The 26,458-nt window shown below is 41.7% G+C and overlaps 1 protein-coding gene across 5 annotated transcripts in view; it reads left to right on the plus strand.

Annotated features, from left to right (window-relative positions):
* TOM1L2 (target of myb1 like 2 membrane trafficking protein) overlaps window positions 1-26,458 on the plus strand; it is a 151,148-nt gene that overhangs the window by 70,443 nt on the left and 54,247 nt on the right. For all 5 annotated transcript variants that reach the window (XM_069087874.1, XM_069087876.1, XM_069087872.1 and 2 more), the window contains exons 5-7: window positions 16,077-16,211; window positions 18,224-18,382; window positions 24,028-24,144. In XM_069087874.1, the coding sequence (XP_068943975.1) occupies window positions 16,077-16,211; window positions 18,224-18,382; window positions 24,028-24,144 (411 nt within the window). The remainder of the gene's footprint in view (window positions 1-16,076; window positions 16,212-18,223; window positions 18,383-24,027; window positions 24,145-26,458) is intronic.

Below are 26,458 nucleotides of genomic sequence, written 5' to 3' on the forward strand. Positions count from 1 at the left end.
TTGAAACATCCTTTCATATAATCTTTAATTGTTTGCCATTCTTTTGAGAGCTCTTTGTTCACTTCTTCCTTACTTCCTTCCTTCCTTCCTTCCTTCCTTCTTTCCTTCTTTCCTTCCTTCCTTCCTTCTTGGATGGGGGAAGACAAGGCAATTTGGGGTTATGTGACTTGCCCAAGGTCACTCAGCTAGTAAGTGTGTCAAGTATCTGAGGCCAGATTTGAACTCAGGTTCTCCTGACTTCAGGGCCGGTGTTCTATTCACTGTGCCACCTAGCTGCCCCTATGTTTGTTCATTTTATTTAAGATGTATTTGTTATTGAACCTACCTGGGTAGTAGTGAGTTACAACCTACATCTAGCAAACTGACATTGGGGCTTGTGGTAAGAGTGTGCTGCCTACCCCAGTTTGAGTATGAGAGGTGACTCTTTGTCCTTGTCAGATCTGATACCTCTATTTGTTTCCTTGATCCTATCTTTTCCAGGAGCCTATATCCCCGTGTCTCTTTCTGCATGTCCATATCTCTTGAGTGCTGGGCCTGGAGTCAAGAAGGCTCATCATCCTGAGTTCAAATCTGGCCTCAGACACTTCCTAGCTATGTGATCCTGGGCATATCATTTCACCCTCTTTGCCTCATTTGCCTCATCTGTAAAATGAGGTGGAGAAGGAAATGGCAAACTATTCCTGTATCTTTGTGTAGCGGCAAGCACCCCAGCGTCCCCAGGGTGGCTGCCAATACAGGTTCTTGGATCTGCTTTGATAAAGGAAAGCAACTCAAAATGGGTTAACAAGCTTACTTTAATCAGTCAAACATATATCATTTACCTCGTTAAGAGGAAAAAGGTCAGCACCCCGAACTTCAGAATATACAGACAGAATTATCAAGACAGAAACAGATCAAGTAGACAGATTTCCAAACTGTCCAACCATTACATCCATACCAAACAACATCTGGGTTTCAAAGCCGGGGAGGGGGTGGTCCTCAACAACCGGCTTCCCAGAGTCTCATCTGATCAAACCACAGAACACTTCTCAAAGTGAGCCCCAAAACAAAGCCTCACATCAGGGCTTATATACCCGTCTCCTGGCTCAGAGAATGTAACAACCTTATTGACTCACTGGCCAATCAAGAAGTATCTACTGAAAAACAAGCCTCCCACCCCAGGCTCCAGGTGCACTTTAGCCTAGGGGCAGGGAAGATCTTAAAAATTTGCATTTCCGTTACACTTTGCCAAGAAAATCCCAAATGGGTCATGAAAACTCAAGAGCTGGACAATACCAAAGTGACCCAACAACAACAAATTGACTTGAGAAACTTCAGATCATGCCGCTGTGGGATAATGGGGTGAACACTACCTTGATAGTCGGGAGACTTGGGTTCTAATTCCTTAATTCATCCTTTTCTTTCTCCTCTTATAGCTACCACTGTAGTGCAGGCCCTCATCACTTCTGGCCTTGAGTACTAGCCTGCTTGCCCCAAGTCTGCTCCAACTCTATCCACACTTCATACAGCTGCCAAAATGATTTTCCTGGTCTGATCATGTCACTTCTGTACTCAGTAAACTCCAGAGGCTCCTGTTACCTCTAGGATCAAATGTAGATTCCTCTGTTTAGCATTTAAAACTCTTCATATCCTGGCCCCTTTCTATCCTTCCAGTCTTTTACACATTAGTCTCCTCCATGCATTCTGTGATTTAGCCATACTAGCTAATTTATGGGTCCTTACACACAACTCTGTTCTAGTTACAGTATCCTTGCCTTTGTGCTGACTGTCCTCCATCTCTTCTTATCTCTGTCTCTTAGAAAACCTGATTTTCTTTTACACTCAACTCAAGCCACCTTCAGGAGGCCTTTCCCAGTCCCTTCACATACCAGTGCCTTCTCTAAGCTTATGTATTCACTTTGTATGTATCTTGTTTACTTACCCCTATAAATATACAAGTTATTTATAACTCCATTATGTGTTCTATTTAATGTGTCCATTAGCATGTAAGCTTCTTGAGGACAGGCTTCTTTGTATTCTCAGCATTTAACACAGTTAGTGCCTGGACTGTGCCTGTGTCTTAGGATTTTTGTCTCTTTCTCTGGGCTCTCCCGGAACTCTTGTCATAGCCAGTATAATGCTTCCTGTTGACATCTTGGTCCTGAAAAGGGGGAAATGGAGAGGAGGATCAGATATTTGGAAACTGCAAGCACAGGCTTGGCCAGTTGTAGTAAGTGGATGACCCGGGCAGGGGGAGAACCCACCAGAAGCTTTTCAGTGCGCTGCTGAATCAGCTCCATGTAAAATATAAATAGTGTCCCTGCCTGGCCATTGAGAATACATATGGGAGGGTGGAGGTGGGCCGTGACACAGGGTCTTCTAGAGCACAGGCTCTAACGAGACTTTTTTGTGTCATGAACCCTTTGGGCACTTTGGTGAAACGCTACTGTCATTTCCTGTGTTCAGAACTGAAGGAAATGCTAAATTTCATTTAAAGGCTAGTGAAAATAAAAATGTGTATTTTTTCCTTTCCAAAGTCGTGGGCCCCTTCAGATTTCTTCATGGAGTCCTTTGGGGTCCATGGAGCCAGGCTAAGACCTCCTGTTCTAGAGAAATGTGAGTCCTATCTGATGAACCTGTAGTCCAAGTAATGCAAGTCAGTTTGCGTTAATCAACATCTGGAATCCTGTGGCAGTCCCAGTTCCCTGTGTCAGTAGATGGAGGAGAGTAGAATGAAAAGTTGCAATAGCCCACAAAATGGGACTTCTCATCGCATCTAAAGGATTAATCAGCTACGTGAGCCATCTGCCACTCAACCCCACCATTCTATTGACTTCTCAGTTACTACCGAGAGAGTTATTAACTGGTGCACTGTTGTCTTGGTGACCCGTTTTGCTGGAGACACAGGGCCCTTTTCCAGCTACATCAGTGCTTTACTGAATGTGTCCACCCAGCCTAGGTTTGGGACCCACGAAAATGAGGCCGTGGCAGTATGGATACACTGGGAAGTAGGGAATTATATGTAAGAAAGATCATCAGGAAAGGAGGGGAAAGAGTTTCTCCTGAAGAGAGTTTTGGATCTGATTTCTCAAGCATGGGATGCCAGAGAAATCACTAAGGACCCTCCCTGCCCCAGTGGGGAGTTTCAGAGACTTCCACTCTAGTTTACGACCTATACCCCTACACTTAGATCCCTAGGATGTCAGGCATGAATTCTTTAAAAGACGGGTGGTTGCAGGGCCACTTGGAATATGTACAAGATGGTAGTAAGTTGGGATGAGGGAAGAGAATAGGTGTGTTTTGGGCCCTACTTGATATGACCTCCCAAGTCACCAAAAAACCAGGGGAACCTAAGTTGGAGGGAAAAAAAAAGGAAAACCTATTAATTTACGAGGGTCAGCACTTAGATCAGGGTAGGGCAGCATCCTCTGATGCACACTTCAATATTCATTGTTGCACAGCCCAAATGTATTATAGGCATAAACATACTTAAGCACTGGGGAACTGTGCCATTGTGACTCTGGAGCACCCATGGATGGTACGAGTGGGTTGGATAAAATGAAAACTTTTAGAGCTGCCCCAACAACCATGGGTCACCAGTACTAAACAATAATAGAATACTGGGGGATGAGAGAAATATCTGCCCAAATCTCTGAAATATTAGAGACTGGTTTTCTGAATGCCTCCTCTCTGCTTAACAGGCTTGTGGGGCCAGTGTGGAAGGCCAGTGGAACTTGCAGGCTGGTGAACTATTTGTTATGTCATAAATAACACAGCCTCTCTCTGCGGACTTTCCAGACAGCACACAAAGGGTGGAGTGAATGTCCTAGGCAGCCCAGGGATAGCTGGAGGGACCAACTTGAAGAAGACATTCTTCTTCTTCTTAATACTTGTTATAGCAGAACAGTTAAGGTCAGTTCCCTTATAGTCATTCTCTGTAGTTATTTGAACTCCCCTGCATGTTTCCACAATGTAGTTACATTAAGAGACCCAGAAAGGCTTAGCATTTGTAACATTGGCTTCCACCACTATGTACATGATGGGAATGAATCCCCACTGTGGGGCTGAGACTTGTAGATGAAATACCGGCTCGCTATCTGCATCAGGCACATGAGAGCCCAGAGCCTCAGCTCAGTGGAATGCACCCCTACCTGACTCACAGAGCACCAGGGGCATACAGCCAGGTTAAAGTAGAAGTTGTGGCTCACACTATAGATGACCCAGGGACACATTTCCTTGAAAAGGCAGATAGACTGTATTCCATGCATCTCCTTCCTACCAGGGAAGGAAACACACTTAGAGCAAGGATTCCTTCTCAGGATGTGGACCTGCTGTGCCCCCACTGAATGAAACGGTGGCTATGTCAGCAGACCCTTCACTAGAATGGTAACACTCCCATTTGGGTACTCTGAAATTATTGCCTCTGACCAATGCACCTGCTTCCTACCTGAAGCGATACGAGACTGGTCATAGTCACACCACATCACATCACCTGGAAATTTCACTTTCCCCCTTCATCCCAAGGTGCCAGCCTCATTGAACTAATATTGAAATGAGGTGCTTAACATCTTCACATCTCATTTCCAGGACTGACCTGCTGTACTGAACACCTAAAAGACTCCGTTACAGTCCTAAGCAGCTGGAACACAGCCCCAACTGGATTGTTTCCATCTCACCGGTTGCTTAGTGGTGCTTTCCCAAATGAGAGTGTGGACGATGGATTCATAATAGGAATTATACCTTATGACAATCCTTTTTCACTCTGGAAACTTTCACAATGGAGGCTGCTGAATTGAATGTGTACTCTGAAACTCATCAAATATTGCTCAGCTTTAAAGCTGACCTATCCATGGTAATGTTTGGACTCTTCACATCTCAGAATTAGCTTCCTAAAAATTAGTAGTGGGAGAGGGAATAATCAGTCTGGATTACTCAGCTAATCCTGCATCACCAGCCAAATGGGAAGTATGTATTGGAAACAGGTGAAGACCTTGTGTAGCTGTTAGTCATGCCAAACCCTTGTATGAGAGAGAGGGGGGATAGCATCTTGTGGCTCCAGTTGTAATGATGCAAAGGCCTGCCATACTCACCCTCCAGGGCCTTACTACCCTAGTCAGAGCCTTCAGCTACCAGGGTGCCAGCAGGCTAAGATTGTGTCACAGAGTGAACCAGATTGACTGCTGGGTATGTGTGTGTACCCTAGAAGAACTGACAGAGTGGGGCTGGTTTGGCCTTCCAACCTCGGGACTCCTGATGTGTCCCTGCAGACTCTGAGAAGCCACAAGTCATAAAGAGGATAATGAACTGCTTTTGTCACAATATTTCCATCAGAACTGTAGGGCAGGGTGGAGCAGTGAGACATGGAAGCCCTTAGCCTGACTTCCTGCTGGGATTCTTCAGAACAAGCTCACCTAGCATGGCCTACCTCATGACGTCATGCTTGCACTGCCTGACTAGCCTGTGTCCTGCATAGAGATTGCCCCTTCTGATCAGTCAGGGGCCACCAAAATTGTCATGTGTCTCTCACTGGTACCAAACAGTCAGCAGAAGTCAGAGTGGATTGTGGTGGGCACCACTCTGTATCTACCAGAATTAAGCCAGGCTTGTAGAAGGCAGAGCAAACCAGGAAGGCAGGCAAACGAATATGTCAGTCGATAAGCGTTAATCATTAATTAATTAGGTCCTACTGTGTGCCAGGCACTGTGCTCAACTGATGAGAAAGAATATCTTACACCAGAGCATTACAGCTCTACAGGATTATGCCAGGGTGACTTCCCTTACCTGATGGAATCTGAGCTCCATGTGGCCTGCTTTCACACAGAGATCATGAGGATATCTAGGAAACAAAGGAGACAGAGAGCTGCACCCTTTTCTAGTCGTTTCTCCTGTATTCTCAATTAATCATGTGAATGGTTCTTCAGCTCCAAGTCCTCATTGCAGTGGATCACTGGGTCTGATCCAAGATACTCTCTTTCTTTGTGTTTCTGTTTATCTTTCTGTGTCTTTTTCTATCTCTGTGTTTGCCTCTGAGCCTGTCTCCTTCTGTCTCTGTCTCTCTCTTATTGGCTTTCTATCTCCGGGTCTGTCTCTTTCCATCTTCTGGCTCCTACGGCTTACAAGTTCAGGTCTCTTTTATCTTTAGAAATTTTCCCTTGAGACTTCCATCAATCACTTTAAGTTGTTGTCCTATATCTGTCTTCCCTTTCACTATTAAACTTCTAGAAAGGGTCTTATGTATTCACTGCCTTTACTTCATTACCACTCATTCACTTCTCGGCCTTTTGCAATATGGCTTCCATTGCCACTTCTTCCCTGAAACTGCTTTATGAAAGATTGCCAGTGAACACTGTTAAATGTAATGGTCTTTTAAAAATTCATTTTTATTTGGATTTTTAGTTCTGAATTATCTCCCTTCCTCCTTCCCTTTCCCCACCCACTGAGAAGGCAAGAAAAACAAAATCCATTACAAATATGTATAGTCACGCAGAACGAATTTCTACATTAGTCATGTCTGAAATAAAAAAAGAAGGAAAAGAAAGTAAGCTTCAGTCTGCACTGGAGTCCATCAGCTTTCGCTTTGGAAGTGGAGAGCACGCTTTATCACGGGTGTGATAATCAGAGTCCCTAAGTCTTCCAAAGCTGCCTATCTTTGTGATACTGGTGTTTTTGTCCTGGTTCTGCTCACTTCACTTTACAGGATTTCATACAAGTTTTCCCAGGTTTTTCTGGAACTGCCCCTTTTATCCATCCTTCTGTCATCCTAGTATTCCATCACATTCCCCAACCGATGAGTGTCCTTTCTGCCACTACATAAAGAGCTGCTATAAATACTTTTTTTGTACATACCAGTCTTTTCCTCTTTCTTTGATCTCTTTGGGGTATAGACCTAGTAGCAGTATCACTGGGGCAAAGGGTTTGCACAGTTTAATGGCTTTTTGGGCATAGTTCCAAATTACTTTCTGGAATGGTAGCACCAATCCACAGCTCCATCAGCGGTGCATTAAAGTACCTGTTTTCCCACAGTCCCTCCAGCACATTTTCTCTTTTTGTCAGCCGTGCCAATCTGATGAGTTTGAGGTGGTACTTCGGAGTTGTTTTAATTTGCATCCTCTAAATATTAGTGATTTAAAGCATTTTTTTCATATGAATAACTATTGATAACTTGTATTTCTTCCTCTGAAAACTGCCTGTTCATGTCCTTTGACCATTTATTAGTAATACAATGGTCTTTTCTCATTCCTCATCTTCCTTGAACTTTCTGTGGCATTTGGTTGTGTCATATTCTGTCAATTCCAGATATTTTTCTCTACTAATTCTTCTACCTGTCTGACTGTTTTTATCCATTTCTTAACTAGTTAACCATACCCTTTAACAACAGGTGTGTTCCCCAACCATTTACATTATCTCAGACCTTCTTAGATTCTCCTGCTGTACTCCCTCCTTTGGCGATTTCATTTGATCCCATGTATTCTATTTTTTAAAATTAACTTTAAAGAAATTAGCAAAGGGGGTGGCCAGATGCCTCAGCGAGTAAGAGCACCGGCTCCAGTGTCGGGATGACCTGGATCAAATCTGGGCTCAGATACTCAGCACCACACCCAGAAATAACTGGTCGTATAACCTTGAGCAAGTTACTTAACCCCGATTGCTTTAAATAAAAAAAAAAATTAGCAAAAATCTAACTTCTTTCCCTTCTCCTGCTTCTCCACTGAGAAAGTAAGGAAAACAAAACTTCGTTTTCAAACATGAATAGTCAAGCAAAACAAATTTCCATATTAGCCTTGTCAAAAAAAAAAGTCTCATTTTGTACTCTGAGTCCATTACCTTTCTGCCAGGAAATAGGTAGTATGTTTCATCATTTTTCCTCTGGAATAGTGATTAGTCATTACTGTGATTAGAGTTCCTGAATCTTTCTAAGTTGTTTGTCTTTACAGTATTGTTGTCATTGTGTAAATTGTTCTTTTCAGCTCACTTCATTTTGTATCAGTTCATACAAGTCTTCTCAGGTTTCTCTGCATCCTTCCCCTTTTTCCATAATGTTTATATGCCAGAACTTGTTGAACCATTTCCAAAATGATGAACACCACTTCGTTTCTAATTCTTTGCCACCACAAAAAGAAATACAAATATTTTTGTACATCTTTAGTTACAACTTGTTTTGCTAGGGACTAATCCTTCCCTTAACTCTTCTTCCTCTAATTTGCCCATTTCCTTCTATTTTTCTGTTGAGTGAAATGTATTGCTGCACTCTGTTATATGTGTGTGTTCTCCTCTCCTTTGACCAGTACAGATGAGAGAGTTCAGCTGTCAGTTACTACCCACCCCCTTCCTCTTTGTTTTTATAGGCTTCTACTTACACATCTTGATTATGTGAGATAATTTCCCTAACCTTCCATTCCCACCTCCACGCCCAGTTTTTTTCTCTTCCCCCGTCTTTCCATTCTTCTTTCAATATTATCAAGACATAACAGAACCATTTCTAGGTCTTTTGTATAATTAGATTTACTCTCTGACTTCTGATGATGATAGGCTTCAGAAGGAACACACATATAATTTCTGCATATTAGAATGTAAATAGTTTATCCTTGCTTAGTCCCTTAGGGTTATTCATTCATGTTTACCTTTTGATGTTTTTCTTAATTATTCTGTATCACCTTCAAAGTTTTGATGCAACTCTGGCTTTTTCATCAGGAAGAACTGGAAGTCCTCTGTTTCATTAAAGGTCTGTAGAATTATACTCAGGCAGCTAGGTGACACAGAAACAGGCCTGGAATCGGGAAGATTCACCTTCCTGAGTTCAAATCTGGCCTCAGACACTTAGTAGTTGTATGACCTGGGCAAGTCACTTAACTCTGCTTGCCTCAGCTTCCTCATCTGTAAAAGGAGCCAGGGAAGGAAATGGCAAACCACTCCCAGTATCTCTAAGAAAACTCTGGAGGGGTTACAGTCAGACGGGACTGGAAAATGACTGATCAACAGAAAGAATTCTATTCCAAAAATTTTTTTTTATATTCAGTTTTTCTGAATGAGTTTCTTGACTCTAAGCCCATCTATATCCTTTGCCTTTTGGAAAAAAATATTATGTTCCAAATTTGTATTTCTTTATAGTGGTAACTACCCAATTGTGTATGATCCTGCCTTTGATTCCTCGGTACTTGAATTCTTTCTTTCTAACTGCTTGTAGTATTTTTTCTTTGACTTGAAAGCCCTGGATATGGGTCATAATATTCTTGGAGTTTTCATTTGAGGGTTTCTTTCAGGAGGTGACTAGTAGATTCTTTCAATTTTCATTCTGGTTCCAAGAAACCTGGGTCATTTTCTTCTTAGATTTCTTGAAATATAATGTTTAGGCCTTTTTAGCGGTTAAGGCTTTCAGGTAATCCAATGCCTCTGAAATTTTCTTTCCTTGATTTTTTTCCAGGTCAGTTTATAATATGAGATATCTTAGATTTTCTATTTTTTTCAATCTTTTTTATTTTGTTTTAGTATTTCTTCTCTCATGGAGTCATTGACTTTTATTTGGTCCATTCTAATTTTCAAGAAGTTTGTTGCTTGGGCAAGGTTTTATACTTTTTTTCCCTGAGCTGCTAATTCCCTTTCCAATCAATAGCTCTTGATTTTTTTTCTTCCATTTTTTCCTCCTAGTGCTTTAATTTCATTTACAGAAATACCTTAAAACTCTTGCTTTATCTCTTCCAGGAATTCTAGCGAATTTGTGCCCAAGCTGTGTTTTTCTTTGAGGCTTTGCTTATAGATATTTTGTAGTCTTTTCTGGGTTTGTGTCTTGAAGAGTCCCTGTCCCAATAATAGCTTTCTGTGGTGGGATTATTTTTTTTTGCCTTTTTTTTTTTAGGCCAATTGGGGTTAAGTGACTTGCCCAAGGTCACATGGCTATTTTTTGTGTTAAGTGTCTGAGGTCGGATTTGAACTCAGGTCCTCATGACTCCAGGGCCAATGCTCTATTCACTGCACCACCTAGCCGCCCCTGTGGTGGGATTATTTTTGTTTGTTCATTCTTCCAACCTGCTTCCTGACATGGATGGAACCTTGTGTTCGAGCCAAGTTCTGCTCACTTGTGGGAGAAAAGTTTCAGCTGATCCCGAATGCTGTTTTTCTGGAGTCTTGGGTGTTGTATTATTCTGTGCTCTCAAGGACAGCTTGGGCTGGGGGACCTGCAGACTTTCAGTGTTGCCACAGTCGTCTGATCCTGACAAAGTCTGATGCTGCCCCTCTGGTCCGCGTAAATTCCTCACCTCAGTTTGGATCTAAGTGACATGCTCATGGCTTGCCCATCCTGGACTTTGAGCTGTCCACTTCTGGACTCAGCCATTATCAGCCACCTGGAAAACTCTGCTGTTTCAAAGTAACAGAACTGTAGGCTTCCCTTTGGTAAGAGATTCCTTCCCTGGTAATTCCTCTGCAAGTTTCAGAATGGTTTAGAAGCTGGAACTGAGACGCTCCCAGCCCCACTCCACTCTTGGGGTCCAAGCCACACAACAGCTGCTTGCTTTCGAACTTACTCCTTGTTTGGTGTTCAGTCTAGGGCTCGTGATCCGAAGACAACAGTCACTCCTCATTTCTTCTCTGGATCTGTGACTTCTGGGTAGTGAAAGACAGGGCTTCCAGTTGATGCCTGTTGCTACACCCTACAGAAGTTTAGGCTCCTCTGTGATGGATCTGGGACCTCTTCTTGTCTCGATACATAACTTCTCCCTATGCTGGGTGGTTCCCTACGTGTGCTCTTGCCCAGATCCTCTCCCCAGAGTCCACAGACATCTTTATTTTTCTCCCTATGCTGACTTTGACTGGAAAAATGACTCACTGACCTTTTCTTGTATTTCCTTCAGAAAGGGGGGAATCTTTCTTGAGGGAGGTGGTGGCAATTTGCTATTCCTCTTCCTGTTATTCTGACATCCTGGCTCCTCCAATCTACTCGTGGTTTCACTTTTGACTTTTATGCCAATTGTTCCCAAATCTATATATGTCGCCTGACTCTGCCTTAATCTCCAGTCCTGTTGTGTATTTCCACATGAATGTCTCATGAGAACTTCATAGTCAACATGTGCAAGACTGAACTTATCTCACCCCCCAGACCTGCTCATTGTTCCAGCTTTCCTGTTTCTTGCTGTGTTTGGCACCTCCATCTTACAAGTCACCCAGGCCTGAAACCTCAGGATTCATCTTTAACTTTTCCTCCACCTCATTCTCTTACTCAGCTAGTTGTCAAGTCTTGTTCATTTAACCTACACATCTCCTGTGTCTGTAATCTTGTCTCTGCTCACATGACCTTCTTTAGGTCTCCATCACCTCTTGCCTAGACTATTTTTAGTAGTCTCCTAACTGGTTTCCCAACTTCTCTCTTTACTTCAACCTTCACACATCTGCCAAAATAATCTTCTTAATGCATAAGTCTGTTCATGTCATTTCTTGACGCAGAAATAGTCAGTATTGCCTTTGGATAAAATATAAAACTCAGCCTGGCATATCAGGTCCCCTACAATTTTGTTCCTGCCTCTTCTCAGCCTTTTTCCACACTATTCACATTCTCTCTCGTTGTTCTGTTCAATCTAGACTATTATTTCCCTCTCCATAAATTTTCCTACAGTACTTTATCTAGTATATCTTTCCTCCAGCACATGCACATACACATACCCATCCTCTCTCATATCGTGGCCCCTCCAGTTGAATGGAAACTCTTGAAGAACAATTTTTACTTGTTTCCCAATGCCTAGAATAGTTTGGTGGATAGAAGGATTTGTTTAATGATTGAATGCTTTTACCTTTTTTTCTTGTTAGATACTTTGTCTTCCACCATTGTATTCAAGAACCTAGAGGAATTTACTGAGGCTTCCAGTCTCCCAACATAAACAGAATGAAATGACCCTAAGTTGCTTCTTGGTTCATACCACAATGACTTTCACTGTCCTAAATAACATAGTCATTAGAGAGGGCTGGCTGCCAAAGCCATCTCTGCCATTTCCTAGGGTTTGTACTTAGAATGCTGAAATATGACCTGGTTTCTTCAAGTGTAAGGATCATTCAACAAGCACTTATTAAACACCAAGTCCATACCAGGAACTCTGTTGCATTCTTGTGATACAAAAACGGGGTAGACAGACAGACGAGGAGATTAGGAAAGGCTTTCTGTAGAAGATAGTTCTCGAGATGAGTCTTGAAATAAGAGATTTTCCCAAGGTGTCATGAGGGAGTGCATTCCAGGCATTGAGGGATGACCAGTAAAAAATCACAGTGGGAGATGTAGTGCTGTGTGTGAAGAATCACAAGGATTATTTGCCAATACCGTAGAGTTTGGGAAGGAGAGTAATATATAATAAAGCTGAGAAAGTAGGGAATGATCGGGTCATAGCTACACTTAAGAAAAATCATTTTGGCAGCTCTGCAGAGGATGGATTCAAGTGGAGACAGACATTGTGGCTAGGAGACCAATTAGGCCATTGCAGTTAGTCCAGGTAAGAGGTAAATGAGGGCCTGAATGAAAATAGGTGCTATGTCAGTATTGTGAAAGAAATAGATTGAAGAAATGTTGTAGAGGTAAAAACGGAAAGATTTGAACACTACATTATTTCACTTTGAATACTTGGCTGCAGGCGCTAAAAACTGAGGGGACCAGGAAAGGCCTTCTGCAGAAGAGACTTGAACTGAATATTGAAGGAAACCAGGGCTTCCAAAAGTCAAGAGGGAGGAGAGGAAAATCATGGATGTTCAGAACCTTTGAGAAATTGATCTTGAGATTGTCCCAAGGAGATGCTACATAAATATCATTTCTGGATTTCTTCCAGTTGTGTATTTCTGTACCCTATCCCAACTTTAATCTTACCTCTGTACTGCCACACTTTCCAGTTGAGCCTTCTTTCTGCCAGTTAGGGAAGAAGAAAAGCTTTGTAATTCTTTGAACTGATAGGCCCTGCTGTGATCAGATAGTCCACAGCATTCAACTTGCCAGAAGAATGTGTACCTGGCAAACTGAATTAGTATCTAACTGAAAGCTTGAGGTGTGAAGAAAAGAAGAACTCAAATTATTCTCTCTCGTGCCCCGCCCCCCTATCCTCAGTGCTTCCATGTCTGATCTAACTACAGCTTTGACCTTTAGTGAAAAGGAGAGGAGGAGGTTGGAAGAGGCCCTGTGCACCATCTTGTGTCTACTTCAGAATGACTGGGGGCAGGAAAGGGGTAGAGGTAAGGGGCAGAGTTTGGAATAAATTCCAGAGGATCTGTTAACACCTCTTTTCCCATACCTCTAAATTAGGGAAAGGATTTCAGGATGGAGCTGAGTGGTCCTTAAAGAATTTTTATCCTAGAGAGAGTACCATATACTTAGTTAGATATATGTTTATGTGGTCTCCCCTGTTAGCATGTAAACTTTTGGAGGGCGTGACTTGTTTCTGTATTCTCTTGGTATCCCCGGCACTTAGCCGGGCAGCATGCTAAGGTGAGAAAGTAGGGAACCAGTTTAGCATGGTGCCTGGAATATAATTGATTGATTGATTCAATAGTTAAGTAAAAGAAGGTAGGTTCGTCCCACTTGTGAAGGGAGGGTGTCTTAGCAACTACCCTCCTAAAAATGTATTAAAGGGGGTGGCTAGGTGGCACAGTGAATAGAGCACTGGCCCTGGAGTCAGGAGGACCTGAGTGCAAATCCAGCCTCAGACACTTAACACAAAAACTAGCCGTGTGGCTTTGGGCAAGTCACTTAACCCCAATTGCCCTGCCTTCCCCCCTCCAAAAAGCAAAAAAATAATAATAATAATTAAAAAAATAAAAAGTGTATTAAAGCACCCTTTGGTGTGATAGAAGCCTTCATGGCGAACAAGGACAGAATTCCCTTTAGCCCTCAGTAAAGACTAAAAATAATAGCCAGCATTTTTTTTAAAGCACTCAGGGTTAAGTAACTTGCTCAAGGTTACACAGCCAGTTATTATTATTATTTTTGTGTGGGTGCTGAGAATCTGATCTCAGAACTGATCCAGGTCTCCCGACTCTGGGGCCAGCACTCTTACTCACCGCACCACCTGCCCGCCCCTAAGCAATTGGGGTTAAGTAACTTGCTCAAGGTTACATAGCCAGTTATTATTATTATTTTTGTGTGGGTGCTGAGTATCTGAGCCCAGAACTGATCCAGGTCTCCCGACTCTGGGGCCGGCTTTCTTACTCACCGCACCACCTGACCGCCCCAATAGCCAGCATTTCTGTGCCCATGATGTGCCATGCACTGTGCTAAGTGTTTCACAAATGATATCTTATTTCATCCTTACAACAACCCTGGAAGAAAGATGGTATTATTATTCCCATCTTACAATTGAAAGAACTGAAGCAAACAGCTTTGTCCAAGGTCACGTTTTAACTTAGCTGCCAACTACACACCTAAATAATTGCTGAAAGACCAGAATTAAACTTTAGTAGATGCTTCGATGGACAGGCTTTAAATTTCTGATTGTGCATATTAAATGAGTGGGTCAAGTAAATGTATATGAATAGTTGGGGTTTTGGGGGGTAGTAAATGAGATGTTTCTATTGTAATTAAAGAACCTTTTTGGAAACTGACCTTTTCATCCCTAATGGCTCCAGTGTTTGGTGATGGGATTTCTCCTGGTGCAATAGGATTGGTGGAAATTCAGTACCTGATTCAGGGAGGCAATTAAATGAGTTTGGCAGCAACAGAGTTTACAAATGCAAAGATTTTCTTGGGAAAGCTGGTACAGCCTCCTCTGAATATGTACCTTACATGGGATAATATGCAAATAGATTTTTCTGTTCCTGTATTGGCCCATTGTAAGCCATCTAGATACTTTTGTCATGAAATATGCTACAAATCTTCAGAGTAAAACTAGTTTTCAACATCAGTAGAAAATATAAAACTGAGGAAATTATTTTTTTTTCCTTATAGTATTACTCAGTAAAAACTGCTTTTTAAAATTTTCATCAAGCACTTATTTCTGATGACAGACTTGGGATACTTTTTTTTTTTTGCTTTTTGGAGGGGGGAGGCAAGGCAGTTGGGGTTAAGTGACTTGCCCAAGGTCACATGGCTAGCAAGTGTTAAGTGTCTGAGGCCGGAACCGAACTCGGGTCCTCCTGACTCCGGGGCCAGTGCTTTGCTCACTGTGCCACCCGGCCGCCCCCGAGCCAGTTTTTGATGGGCCTTACATACCCAACAGTGGAGTTTGTGTTTAATCCTAGACATAGCAGGGAGCTAATAGTTTCATTTCTGAATATATGTCCCTACTCACCCAACAAGGCTTCCCATGTAATAAAGAAGAAGGAAAGAAGAAAGAAAAAAACCAACTAGTGCATCAGCTATACCTGACAGCCTAGTATTAAATAGGTCATGCCCATAGTCCCCCATCTCTAAGATCAAGGGAAATCAGGGCGTTTTTCTCAATTCTTCTCCAGGATCTAGCTTTATTACACGTTAACAATTCCACAGCATGTAGTTTTGCTTTTTTTTGCCTTTCCATTTACACTGTTGTAATCATTGCATATATGGTTTTCCTGGTTCTACTTGCTTTATTTTGCCAGTTTTCCCATTTCTCAAAATTCTTCATATTTATATTTATAATCTCTGATAGCACAGTAGTAAATAGTCCATTGTATTCTTGTACTACAATTTGTTTAGCTATTCCCCAATCAGTGAGCACGTACATTGTTTCTTTTTTTGCTTCCAAAGAAAATGCTGCAAATATTATTTTGGCATATATTGAACCTTTTTTTTCTATCTTTACCTTGAAGTAATATATGCCTAGCAGTGGAATCTCTGGGTCAAAGCTTCTGAATATTTTAGTCACTTTCTTAGCATCATTCCAAATTGCTTTTCAGAATGGCTAGATAGTTCACAGCGTACCTGTTTTTCCATGGACCCTCCAACATTGACTATTCCTAGCTGTTTTGTTTTTTGCCATTTCTCTGGATGTAAGGTAAAACTTCTGAATTCTTTTAATTTGCGTTTATCTTAATGATTCTAGGTAGCCTTTCCACATGGTTGTTAATAGTTTGCAATTCTTCTGGGGCTGTAGATTTTAACTTTGACAGAACTTTTTAAATAAACTGTCATGATGTACTTCTTGCTTCATTTTTCTTAGGCTTGGGCTGATGCATTTCGGAGTAGTCCTGATCTCACTGGAGTAGTGCATATTTATGAAGAACTGAAAAGAAAAGGGATTGAATTTCCCATGGCAGACTTAGACGCTCTGTCTCCAATACATACACCACAGCGGGTAAGCAGCAGCACAGTATTTTCCCGGAAGACCCAGTAAAGAATTGGATAACCTTCCACCAACCTTCTGCTATCCCTTCTTAATTATTAAACTTCAGAACACACTTTTTCAAAGTTTGTAGGGCATTTATTTTTTAAGAACAAAGGGGAATATATAAAATGAGACAGGTGGTTAGTGATTTAAAAACTTGAAGTATCTCCCTCACCTTCAGAAGATTTTAATACCAATAAAACCAAAAATCCAATTGATGGACCATTTGAATGTCAAGTTCTCATAAAGATGGTTGCTTACTTAGACTCATCCCATAAGCCTCATTAGTATCTACCTTTGAGAAACCTAATTAGAGTGTGTTGTAGATTCAGTTCTTTCTCCCTCTGAGAGTCATCTTCAGTCTTGGGGGACACAGAGGGGTGGAGGTTACTGATGACTGTGCAGAGTGGCAAAGAGCTATATCTTTTCCCACCCCTGCAAATCAGGTGAGTCATGCTTTGCTTTGCTTTTTTTTTTTTTTGAGCAACAGTATTCAAAGTGAATCCAGGCAAACCATTCATTCCAATCAACTTTGGGAGCCATAGCTTTAAAACATGTAGTTCAAGGAAATTAAAACTTAGAGGTCTCTCACAAAGTTTTTCTAAAGCTAGCAGTCATGATCATGATGCTGAGCTGAAAGCACATAGATTTCTTTATTCATTTTATCAAAGAAATTTGAGGTTGGGAGCATCATATATTCTCCCTGTTTTATAGAAAGAGGACTAAAGATTAAGGGATTTGTTTGAAAACAAAGGTGGATATTGAGACTAGAACTCATGTCCTAACCCTCAGTCTGATATGGTCTACTGGACTGATAAGAGGTGATGGCATAGAGTGCAGTGAGATCCTTGTTTTGTACCTGCCCATATTACACCAGCCCTTTGACCTCCATCTGTGAAATATTGTGCTGGTAGCAGCAGTGTGATGGATTTGATGGTGTCTGGGCCAGAAATCAGAAGACTTGGGTTCAGGTGCAGCCTCACATCCTAATTAGCTACATTGTTCATGGACAAGTAACTTAACTTCCCAGCTTCCTCATCTATAAAATAAGGAAAATACTTTTAGTATATACCTCAAAAGATTGTTATTAAGAAATCACTCTGCTAGTCTCAGACTGTTATATAAATTTTTGTCGTAAGAATGGGGTTCTTAATGTACAAGAAGTAACTTGAGATGCTCAAGTTGTGCTTTTCAAAACATTTTACTCATGATTTGAGATTTGATTATACAAACTACTTTCTGTGCTTTGTGGTTTAAGTACAACTGCTTTACTCTTCTAGTAAAGACACAAAGCAGTGTTGTGCCAGTGGTTACAGAGAATATTCTGTAATTATATAATTACTATTTATATTATTCTCCCTGTAAAAGGCAAAATATAGTGAGTAATCATATTGTATAAGAATCCATGCTTAATGAAACTAAATGCTCTGAAAGAATCATGACCAAGAAGAGATGAGGAGCTGCTTTCCCCCATTCTTTGCAAAGTTGGGGGCCTATGGGTATAGAACAATGCTTATAATGTTCTGGCCTTTTTTTTTTTAATGTGTTAGTTTTACTGAGCGTTTTTTTTTAAAATTCTTGCTTATGAGGGAAATCCTCTGGGACAGGGCAGAGGAGAGAGATGGATACATTGGCAAATCAAAGTAATATAAAAACAAAAGATAATAATAAATATTTTATAAGTCTGTGACGATAATACTTAGTATCATCAGCCTCCTATCTAAATGCTAGATATTCATTATAGCCACAGTCTTAATTCCCTTGAAGAACTTCAAGAGTCTTCAGGGCTATTATTTTATTTCTTCTCACAACACTGAAGCCTACAAAGTCAGCAGCCACATTGAAACTGGAGCCGCGGAGGTTGGATTGCCCGGCTTTCTGTTCTTCCCCAGGCCTCTGGGATGTTGTTCAGGGTGGGATAGTTCAGGTGTATTCATCTAAGCAGCTTAAATGCATGGAGGATTTTGTTATCGGTGTGGCAGAGCATCCCTGAAGTGGATCCAGCAGCGACTATGCATAGGTCTCAATCGCAGCAAAGAATGAGCTCCACATCGTCTTCTGCACCTGCTCCTACGCCATACGCTGCTCCTCAGGCCCCAGCTTTGAATGTGACTGGCCCGATCACCGCCAACTCAGAACAGGTATCTTTTGACTTGCAGTCTGTTAGCAATGTAGCTTACTTTTTAGTCCACACTTTAGTTTTTTAAAGCAATTGGGGTTAAGTAACTTGCTCAAGGTTACACAAATGGCCAGGTGTTTCTGGGTGGGTGCTAAGTGTCTGAGCCTGGATTCGATCCCAGGTCATCCCGACTCTGGGGCCAGTGCTCTTACAGTGGAGTCCACACTCTTTGAACAATCCAACCTGGTAATAACCTAAACCAGGGTTTGTCAGAAAAGTTTAGGAGGATACCTTTTTTTTTTTTTTTAATGGAGCATTTACAATGGTTAAATATTTGAGAAATGAACTGGAGTAAAAAATGAGGAACTTATCTAAACTTTTATGGTTTTTTTAATGTGCTTTCAAACTTTTACCTTCATCTTATGAACTTATACAGGAATCCTAGAGAAAGAAGTTTTCTCATTAAGTAGTTAGTTTAAGGTTAATTTGAAGCCCATTTTGGTTTCAACCCTTCTTACAAGAAATCTTTTCTCAAATGTATGTGAAGCTTCCCTGCCTTATATATAATGGTTATTATTTAATCTTGGTTTAAGGATCTTGCAGAGACTAACAATTATCATTCTGAAAATCAATTCTTATTATATAGAACTGTAGATTTAGTTATAAAAGCTAAGATTGAATGTGGAATGATCCAAAAACATACCTTGGAAGTTGTTTTAATAACAATATCCTGGAGGTCAGTTTATTATCTTGTGACTTTCCTATTTCTCCTTAAAACGAAAGGTGAAAAAAATTCAGTACAGGCTAACATTGTATTAGCTTCTTTTGACAGCCAAATCACATTGTTGATATACTGAGTTTTGCAGTCCACCCCCAGATCTTTTTCAAATTAACTCCTGTCTAGCCAAGTTTCTAACATTGCATGCACTTTATTTTCTGAACCTATGTGTAAAACTTTATCCCTATCCATTTTTGGTTAAAAATTTGAATTACTGCTATCCTTTGAAAGGAATTACAGATGGAGACCTTGGAAACTCTCTAGAAATCTTAAAAAATAAAATAGAATTCCCTTTGAATTGAATGTGGTTTCAATATAGTTCTGCTTAAGGTATTAGCAGACAATAGATTATCCCTCAAGATTTCTTCCGGAACTAAGATTTTATGTTGAAGATTACTAAGCAATTACTACTGTGTTCAAGATACTGCAGTAGATGCAGATACAAAAACAAAAGACAGGTGATCCCTGCCCTCAGCAAACTGCTCAGGGAGGTAACAGAGACAAACATGCAAAATAGGGCAATATATGTTAAGTACCAATACACAGATAAGTTCAGAGGAGATCAGTGTGGGCGTAGGTGATCAGGGAAAGCTTAATGTAAAAAGTATGACTGACCAAACCCGTTCCTTTAACTCACACTATGTCTTCCACCCTCTCACCAGCGATTGTTTTCATCCCTAGCTTTGGTAGCACGCTAAGAGGGAGCATGGGGCACCAGCTGGAGTTCAGGACTTAGAGTCAGGAAGGCTTCTTTTCTTAATCCCACCTTGGACACTTAGTTGACTATGAGCAAATAGCTTAAATTCTCTGAGTATCAGTATTCTCTGAAAAGTGGATGTATTGTCTATCTCTCAGGCTTGTTTTGAGGTTCAAGTGAGATATTTGTAACATATTTTAAAACTTTAATGTGTTATATAAATTTAATTATTATTACTTAATATTTCACAAGCTACTGCAGTAGAATCCCTTGCCCTTCTTAACTTAGCCATTCCCAGCCTCTGAATCTTCACTCCTAGTGCCCTTCACCATCAAACTTCTTTGTACCTATTCCAGGACTGCTGAGCATTAACGGATAAATTCACCAAATTGAGCTTACTTCACCTACTACAAATTTTCTGTTGTACAATCTTAGCTATTTCCTGGATACTGCTTGCCAGATGCTCTTCTCTGCCTTTATTGACCATCTCTCTTTTTCCTTTCAGCATCACTATTCCTTTTCTTTTCTCCCTTCTTTCCTATTTTCACATTTACATCCAATGCCCTGTCTTCCTGCTTTACTCCATTAAGAACCCATCCAGTACAAGTTCCTTCAGTTCCCTTCCTCACTTGTCAGACAATCTCAGCAGCATCGTGTTCTCATTTTTTCTTCCCTCTGATCACACAGGCTAATTCTTCTGCTGATTTCATTTATCTCATTCCATTCTAGCTCCTCCAGAGCTTTCCTCCAAGAGCCATCTCCTATCTCGTAATCATATTTATTCTCTCCCTTGCCATTTCCTCTGCCTACAAACCTATTTTTGTGCCCCCAGTCCTATATAAGCTCCTCCTTAACACTTCTAGGCCATTTAGGCCCTGTCTCACCCATTTCAGCCCTTTCACAGCCAAGCTCCCTCTGCTTCTAACCGATCTGTTTTCCATTCCCACCATTCTACCAGAATGATTTTTTCACAATTCATCAATGACCTCTTAACTGCCAAATCCAGTGTCCTTTTTTCAGACTTTTTCTTCCCTGACCACTGCAGCTTTTCATGCATTTGTTCACTTCTCTCACCATTTTCTCTTTCGGCTTCAGGGATACCACCCACTGTTAACGCTCCTGTTTCTTCTCCAACCAGTCCTTCACCGGCCCTTCAGAGAGCTTCCCAACTCCTCCCTGTAGGCGTTTCTTTCCACAGGGCCTGCCCTTGTCAGTCTTCTCACAGGATGCCTTTTCACCTGCAGCCTTGCTCACTGCCACTGCTTCAGCTATCCCTTTTCTATCCAGATCTGTGAGGATGACTCCCATGTCTGTATCTTCAACCTCCGACTTCTCTTAGGGCTCTGGACCCATACCCCCATGAGCTCCATGCCTTTGGGATGTCACTACCCGGAGGTCTGTAGTGTTAATGATGCTTGCCGCTGCTTTAGAGGTGTAAGACCAATAACACCAGCACACAGAAGGGCTGCTAGCACAGCTTCTTTGATCTACTTTTCTAAAGGAAAGACAGCTTCAAAGGGGTCAGCAATTTTACGTTAATTAAACAGTGCAAACAGATAAGTAGAAAGAAGTGTGTATCCAAGAAAGAACCCAATAGACAGGACTCCAACTGTGTAAACAAGTAATAGATACATAATCACCAGACCAGGGAGCACCGACATCTGGGTTCACAAGGGGAATGGGGTGGGGGGCGTTTCTTAACAAAACAGCTTCCCAGGGCCTCATCTGGCCAAATCACAAAGAAGCATTCTTCCCATGAGTGAGCCCCACAGTAAAATACCAACCTCCCAGTATATATAGTTTTCAACTAATAGGCTCAGAGCCAGAAGGCATTACAACCCATGTGACTCATTGCCTAATTGGCCCAGTGCCAAAAGGTGTGAAAGTCTTTCTGCAAGAAAGCCTCCCTTAAGCAAGCCTCCCCATAAGCAAGCTTTCCTTTAGGTAAGTTCCTCCCCCGAGACAATATAAATCTCCCTGAATCACCTGATCAGCTCTATGTGACTCAGGATGTGTCACAGCTGTGAGCTGAGCCAAAGCTCAAAGCAGCAAGACGTCCATGATTGAAATGCCTGCGTGCCTTTAGACCTGGGAACACGTGAGGTCTCAAAGACCTGTTAATGGACAGGGATGATCTTCACATTCCCTCAGCTCGACAGTGTCCTCCCAGCTCTTCAGATTCAGCATGGCTAAAACCAGGCTCATCATCTCTCTCCTGAACTTGCTTACTCTGTAGACTTCACCATTTCTGCTGCTACTACCTAGGCTGCCCCAGTATTTGTACCCTCGAGGTTATTTGTTTAATCACCATCTCATATACAGTTAGTAACCAAGTCTTTGTGATTGCACCTCAACAAAATGTCTTTCTTTTTTCTTCGCACTCTCATCTCAGTCATCATTACCGCTTAACTCCTTGACTGGTCTTCCTGTCTCCACTCACTCTGCTCTGTCCTTGTTACTGCTGCCAGAATAATCTTTTACTTTCATGGATCTGTTCTACTGTTTTAAAATCTTTGTTGGCTCCTTGCAATTGAGGTTCTTTTTCTTGACTTTCAAGGCACCCCCAAATCTAACAATATACTCCTTTTCCCACTTTATTTCATAACATTAATTTCTGTGCTCTCTGCACTCCAGCCATACCAGTTTACACCTTGTCCTCCACGCTATCTGACATGTTTTTGACATCTTTGTATTTTAGTCATTTCTAATTTAGTAATTTCCAATCTCTTCTGTAACCCTGGAATTCATACCAATTTGCCGGTGGGGGATAGATACCTTATCATCAGACATCGCTTTGGGAACGAATGATAGCCTAGCTTATTATGGTCACCCACAATAATTTGTTATGTGATATAGCCCATCAGCCAGCTGATATGAGGTGGAGGGTAGTCTTTATTTTCCTTGTATAACTTAGGTTCTAGATTTTCTGAGTATCTGCCATTCATATTATGAATTATTTGGCTTCCCACCTAAGTAGTTTGTGGCAGGGAAATGCCCTTCAGCATTTTTCTTCTGTCATTAGTAGTCATCTTTTCTATGTGATGGATACCTAAGCAAACTCCTTTATGATGCAGATTGTGGAATAATGGAAGCCTTCTGTGACGTTCACATGTATCAGAAAGATTTTGGAGAGGGGTAAGCAGAGAGTTGCCAGGCTCTTTAGAGGAGTAAAACATTGAATTGTGACAGAAAACAAAGAGGAGAAAAGTTTTGCAGTTACACTGGCGTTGGCAACAGGTTTCGATCACTTCCACACAGTTGACTGAGCAAATTCCAAGGATTTCTCTCCACCAGGTGGTTTCCAGGGCTAGCAGATTATTACTATCCTAACCTTCTTTCCTTCTCTTTCTCTCCTTCCTTCCCTCTCCTCCTTCCTCTTTCCTCTCCTCCACCTCCTTTTCTCCTCTCTCTGCCTCTTCCCTTTTCCTTCTCCCTTCCCTCTCTCTCCCCTTTTCCTCTTCCTCTCCTTCCCTACCTGCTCCCCTTTCCTTGCCTTCTATCTCTGTCTTTATCTTCCTCTTCTCCCTCCCTCTCCCCCTTCCCCCATTCCTCTACTCCCCTGGAAGAGTGCTAAAAGGACTGATTATCTTACTAAGTAAATGCCCTTTCGGTCCTTGCCTCCTAGGAGTTTGGAATCTGTGTCCCTAGCGCAGTGCTGTGTGCACATAGGCATTTCAAATGCTGTTTGAGAAGCCTTTTCTGAAGCAGTCCTGCCTCATTAGTGACACCTTTGTGTCTCACTAAACTGCCAAAGATGCTGCCTCTTCTTGCAAATGTGCATTCTAGCGTAGGAAAAAAATAGAGCAAAAGAGCCTCTTCTTGCACAGTTTACAGTGACTAAAACAGTGTCAGTGGGAAGAACAATAAAACAAACCCAAACGCTGTATGATGACAGTGACCAGGCTTTGCCCTGAGAATTGTTGAGAAAACCATTCCCTTCATGGCAGAGGTTGGGGGCTTGGAGCGTGCAATGTTGCATATACTGTCAGATACCGTTGATGTGTTGACTGGTTTTGTTGAGTTCATTTTTTGCTGTTTCTTTTTTAATTTTTATTCCAAGGGAAGGCTCCCTGGTAGGTGAGAGGGGACACAAATGTAATATTTTTGAAAGGTATGGAGAAAAAATAACAATTGTTTTAAGACATCTGCTGATTTATTTCTGTTCCTCATCCCTGCCTTTGGCTTATAACAGATTGCCAGGCTGCAGAGCGAACTTGACGTTGTCCGAGGAAACACTAAAGTCATGTCTGAGATGTTAACAGAGATGGTTCCTGGGCAAGAAGACTCCTCCGACCTTGAGTTGCTACAGGTAAGAGACTCATTCTTCAGTGAGGCATGCCCAAACTCTGGTATAGCAGCTTTGTTATGTGCCTCATGTACAGCACTTATTGAGGATTGAATCGAATTGAAAATTCAACTGGACTGCTGACTAAAAAGATATCTTCTGACAGATTAGTAAATATTTCTTTCTACAGTCTGGAGGATAGCAATTGGGGGCTTTAGTGAGTGCTTTTAAATGTGCTTGAATTTGATTTAGTTTGACTCCATGGTTTCTGGTTTTCTCAAACGGTGCTAGATCGAATTCCTAGAATCTTGCTTATATGCAGCAGAGTTGGTGTCCCAGGGATAGATTAAACCTTTAAGACAGGGGATAATGGTATCAGTGACAGGATCTGCTGTGGTCCCAACCTTTTCGTGAAGAGGGCTTCTCGTTTTTTCTTTTTAATTGTTTTTATTTAGTTCATTAAATAGTTCCCAATTACATGTAAACAATTTTTAACAATCATTTTTTAAAATTTTGAGTTCCAGTTTCTCTCCCCCTTACCCCCTCTCGCCCCTTCTTTGAAAAGGCAAGTAATTTGATTTCTTCATGTAAAACATATTCCCATATTAGCCATGTTGCAAAAGAAAACACAAACCAATAAAAATTCTATGGAAATTTTTGTAAAGTGTGCTTTAATGTGCATTGAGTTCATCCGTTCTCTCTGGAGATAGAAAGCGTTTTTCACCATGGGTCCAGGCGTCTGTTTTCTAGGGATGGGGACTAACCACAGTGACCCTGCATTGACCAGTGCTACACTGTCTGCCCTGTTAGGGATTTCCAGAATCTGTTTAGGAAAGAGGTCCATGCCAGAGGCAACCTCCTTAGAGGCTAGGAACTTGGAGATTAGGAACTGATTAGGAACTTGCATGTTATTTGTTCTAGAACAGCTAGGGTCAGTCAGATCTGGATCACTGAGTTAGGAGGCTCCAGAATTTGTTGGAAAAAGGCCTAGCCTTAGTCCATTTCCTTGTTCACATTGAGCAGAAGACCTTGTTAATGATATATTAGGAATACACAAGAGAATATGCAGGTAGCTAAGTGGCACAGTAAATAGAGCACTGAACGTGGACTTGGAAAGGTCTAAATTCAGATGCACCCTCAGATACTTTCTGACTGTTTGATCTTGAGCAAGTCACTTGACCCCATTTTGCCTCAGTTTCCTCATCTGTACAATGAGGATAATAGTAGCACCTACGTCCCAGGGTTGTTGTGAGGATAAAATGGAACAATATTTGCAAAGTGCTTTGCAAACCCCAAAGCACTATATAAATGCTCGCTAGTTATTTGTAAAAAGAAAATGTCAGTGATTTTAGTTGGTGCACAGTCAGTTTAAACAAATGGCAGTGAGAAAGAAGGCAGGATGACACGGCGTGAGAGCCTCACATTTTGACTGTGGCTGCTGCTATTTTTGCCAAACACACAAAGGTCTAATTTATTCCAGCTTCAGTTCTTCACGTAGGGCACTTTTGGCCAAGTGACCATCACCCGTGCCAAAGGCTCTTACCTGGTGGAGAGCCCTTCCAGAGCAGAGCTCAGTCTTTTCCCAGACAGCCTTCTCAGCAGAGATCCCTTCTGTAAGGGTCAGCACTGCATTTCAGCCTTCTCCTGGAATATCCACGGAACAGGAAGCAATGGCTCTTGTCATCAGAGAGCCTCCCCAGACCCTGGCCCTTTCTTACTTGGCCCCTGCAGGGAGAGCAGGCTTGCTTCATAGAAGAAAATGAGGCAGTCTGTGCCCCAGAGGCCATCCCTGGGGCATTCCTTTAGTGGCACTCTATCTGTTTTCCATGCTTTTACCTTCTGTCATCCCCCCTTAGCAAGTGAGGTTTCTTCAGACATTTCTATTAAAATGTACTGGGATGTGAGGTCAGTTCAGAAACCAAGTGTACTTCTCACAACAAGTTGTGTTTTCTCAATCCTGGCATTCTTATTGACAAAGGGAGATTTTCAGTGAATGACACAGTTACTAGCAGCCTGGGTTGGGCTGAATGATGCTTCCTTATGATTTTAGTGGACCTAGACAACAAGGGTGTGTGTGTGTGTGCACTTGTGTGTGTGCGCGCACTTGTGCGTGTACACACATTTTAAACAAGTCCACTGACCAAGCCCAATAGGATATGATCTCCCTGCATTGGCTTATGGTTTTTAAAAAAAGATTGCTTCCCGTGACGTTTTTCATTTTAGCATTCTGTTCCAGCTCTGGTTTTACCAGGCCTGGTCGATTCCACATAAATCAGACAGAAAAGGAGCTATTCTGAGTAACGGTGGGTGGTTATCCTTTCAGCAGAGGAAATGCAAA

Source organism: Petaurus breviceps, unplaced genomic scaffold (genome assembly GCF_028583685.1).
Source record: "Petaurus breviceps papuanus isolate PSGF00001 unplaced genomic scaffold, PetGlider_PUasm1.0 183, whole genome shotgun sequence".
Lineage (NCBI taxonomy): Eukaryota > Metazoa > Chordata > Mammalia > Diprotodontia > Petauridae > Petaurus > Petaurus breviceps.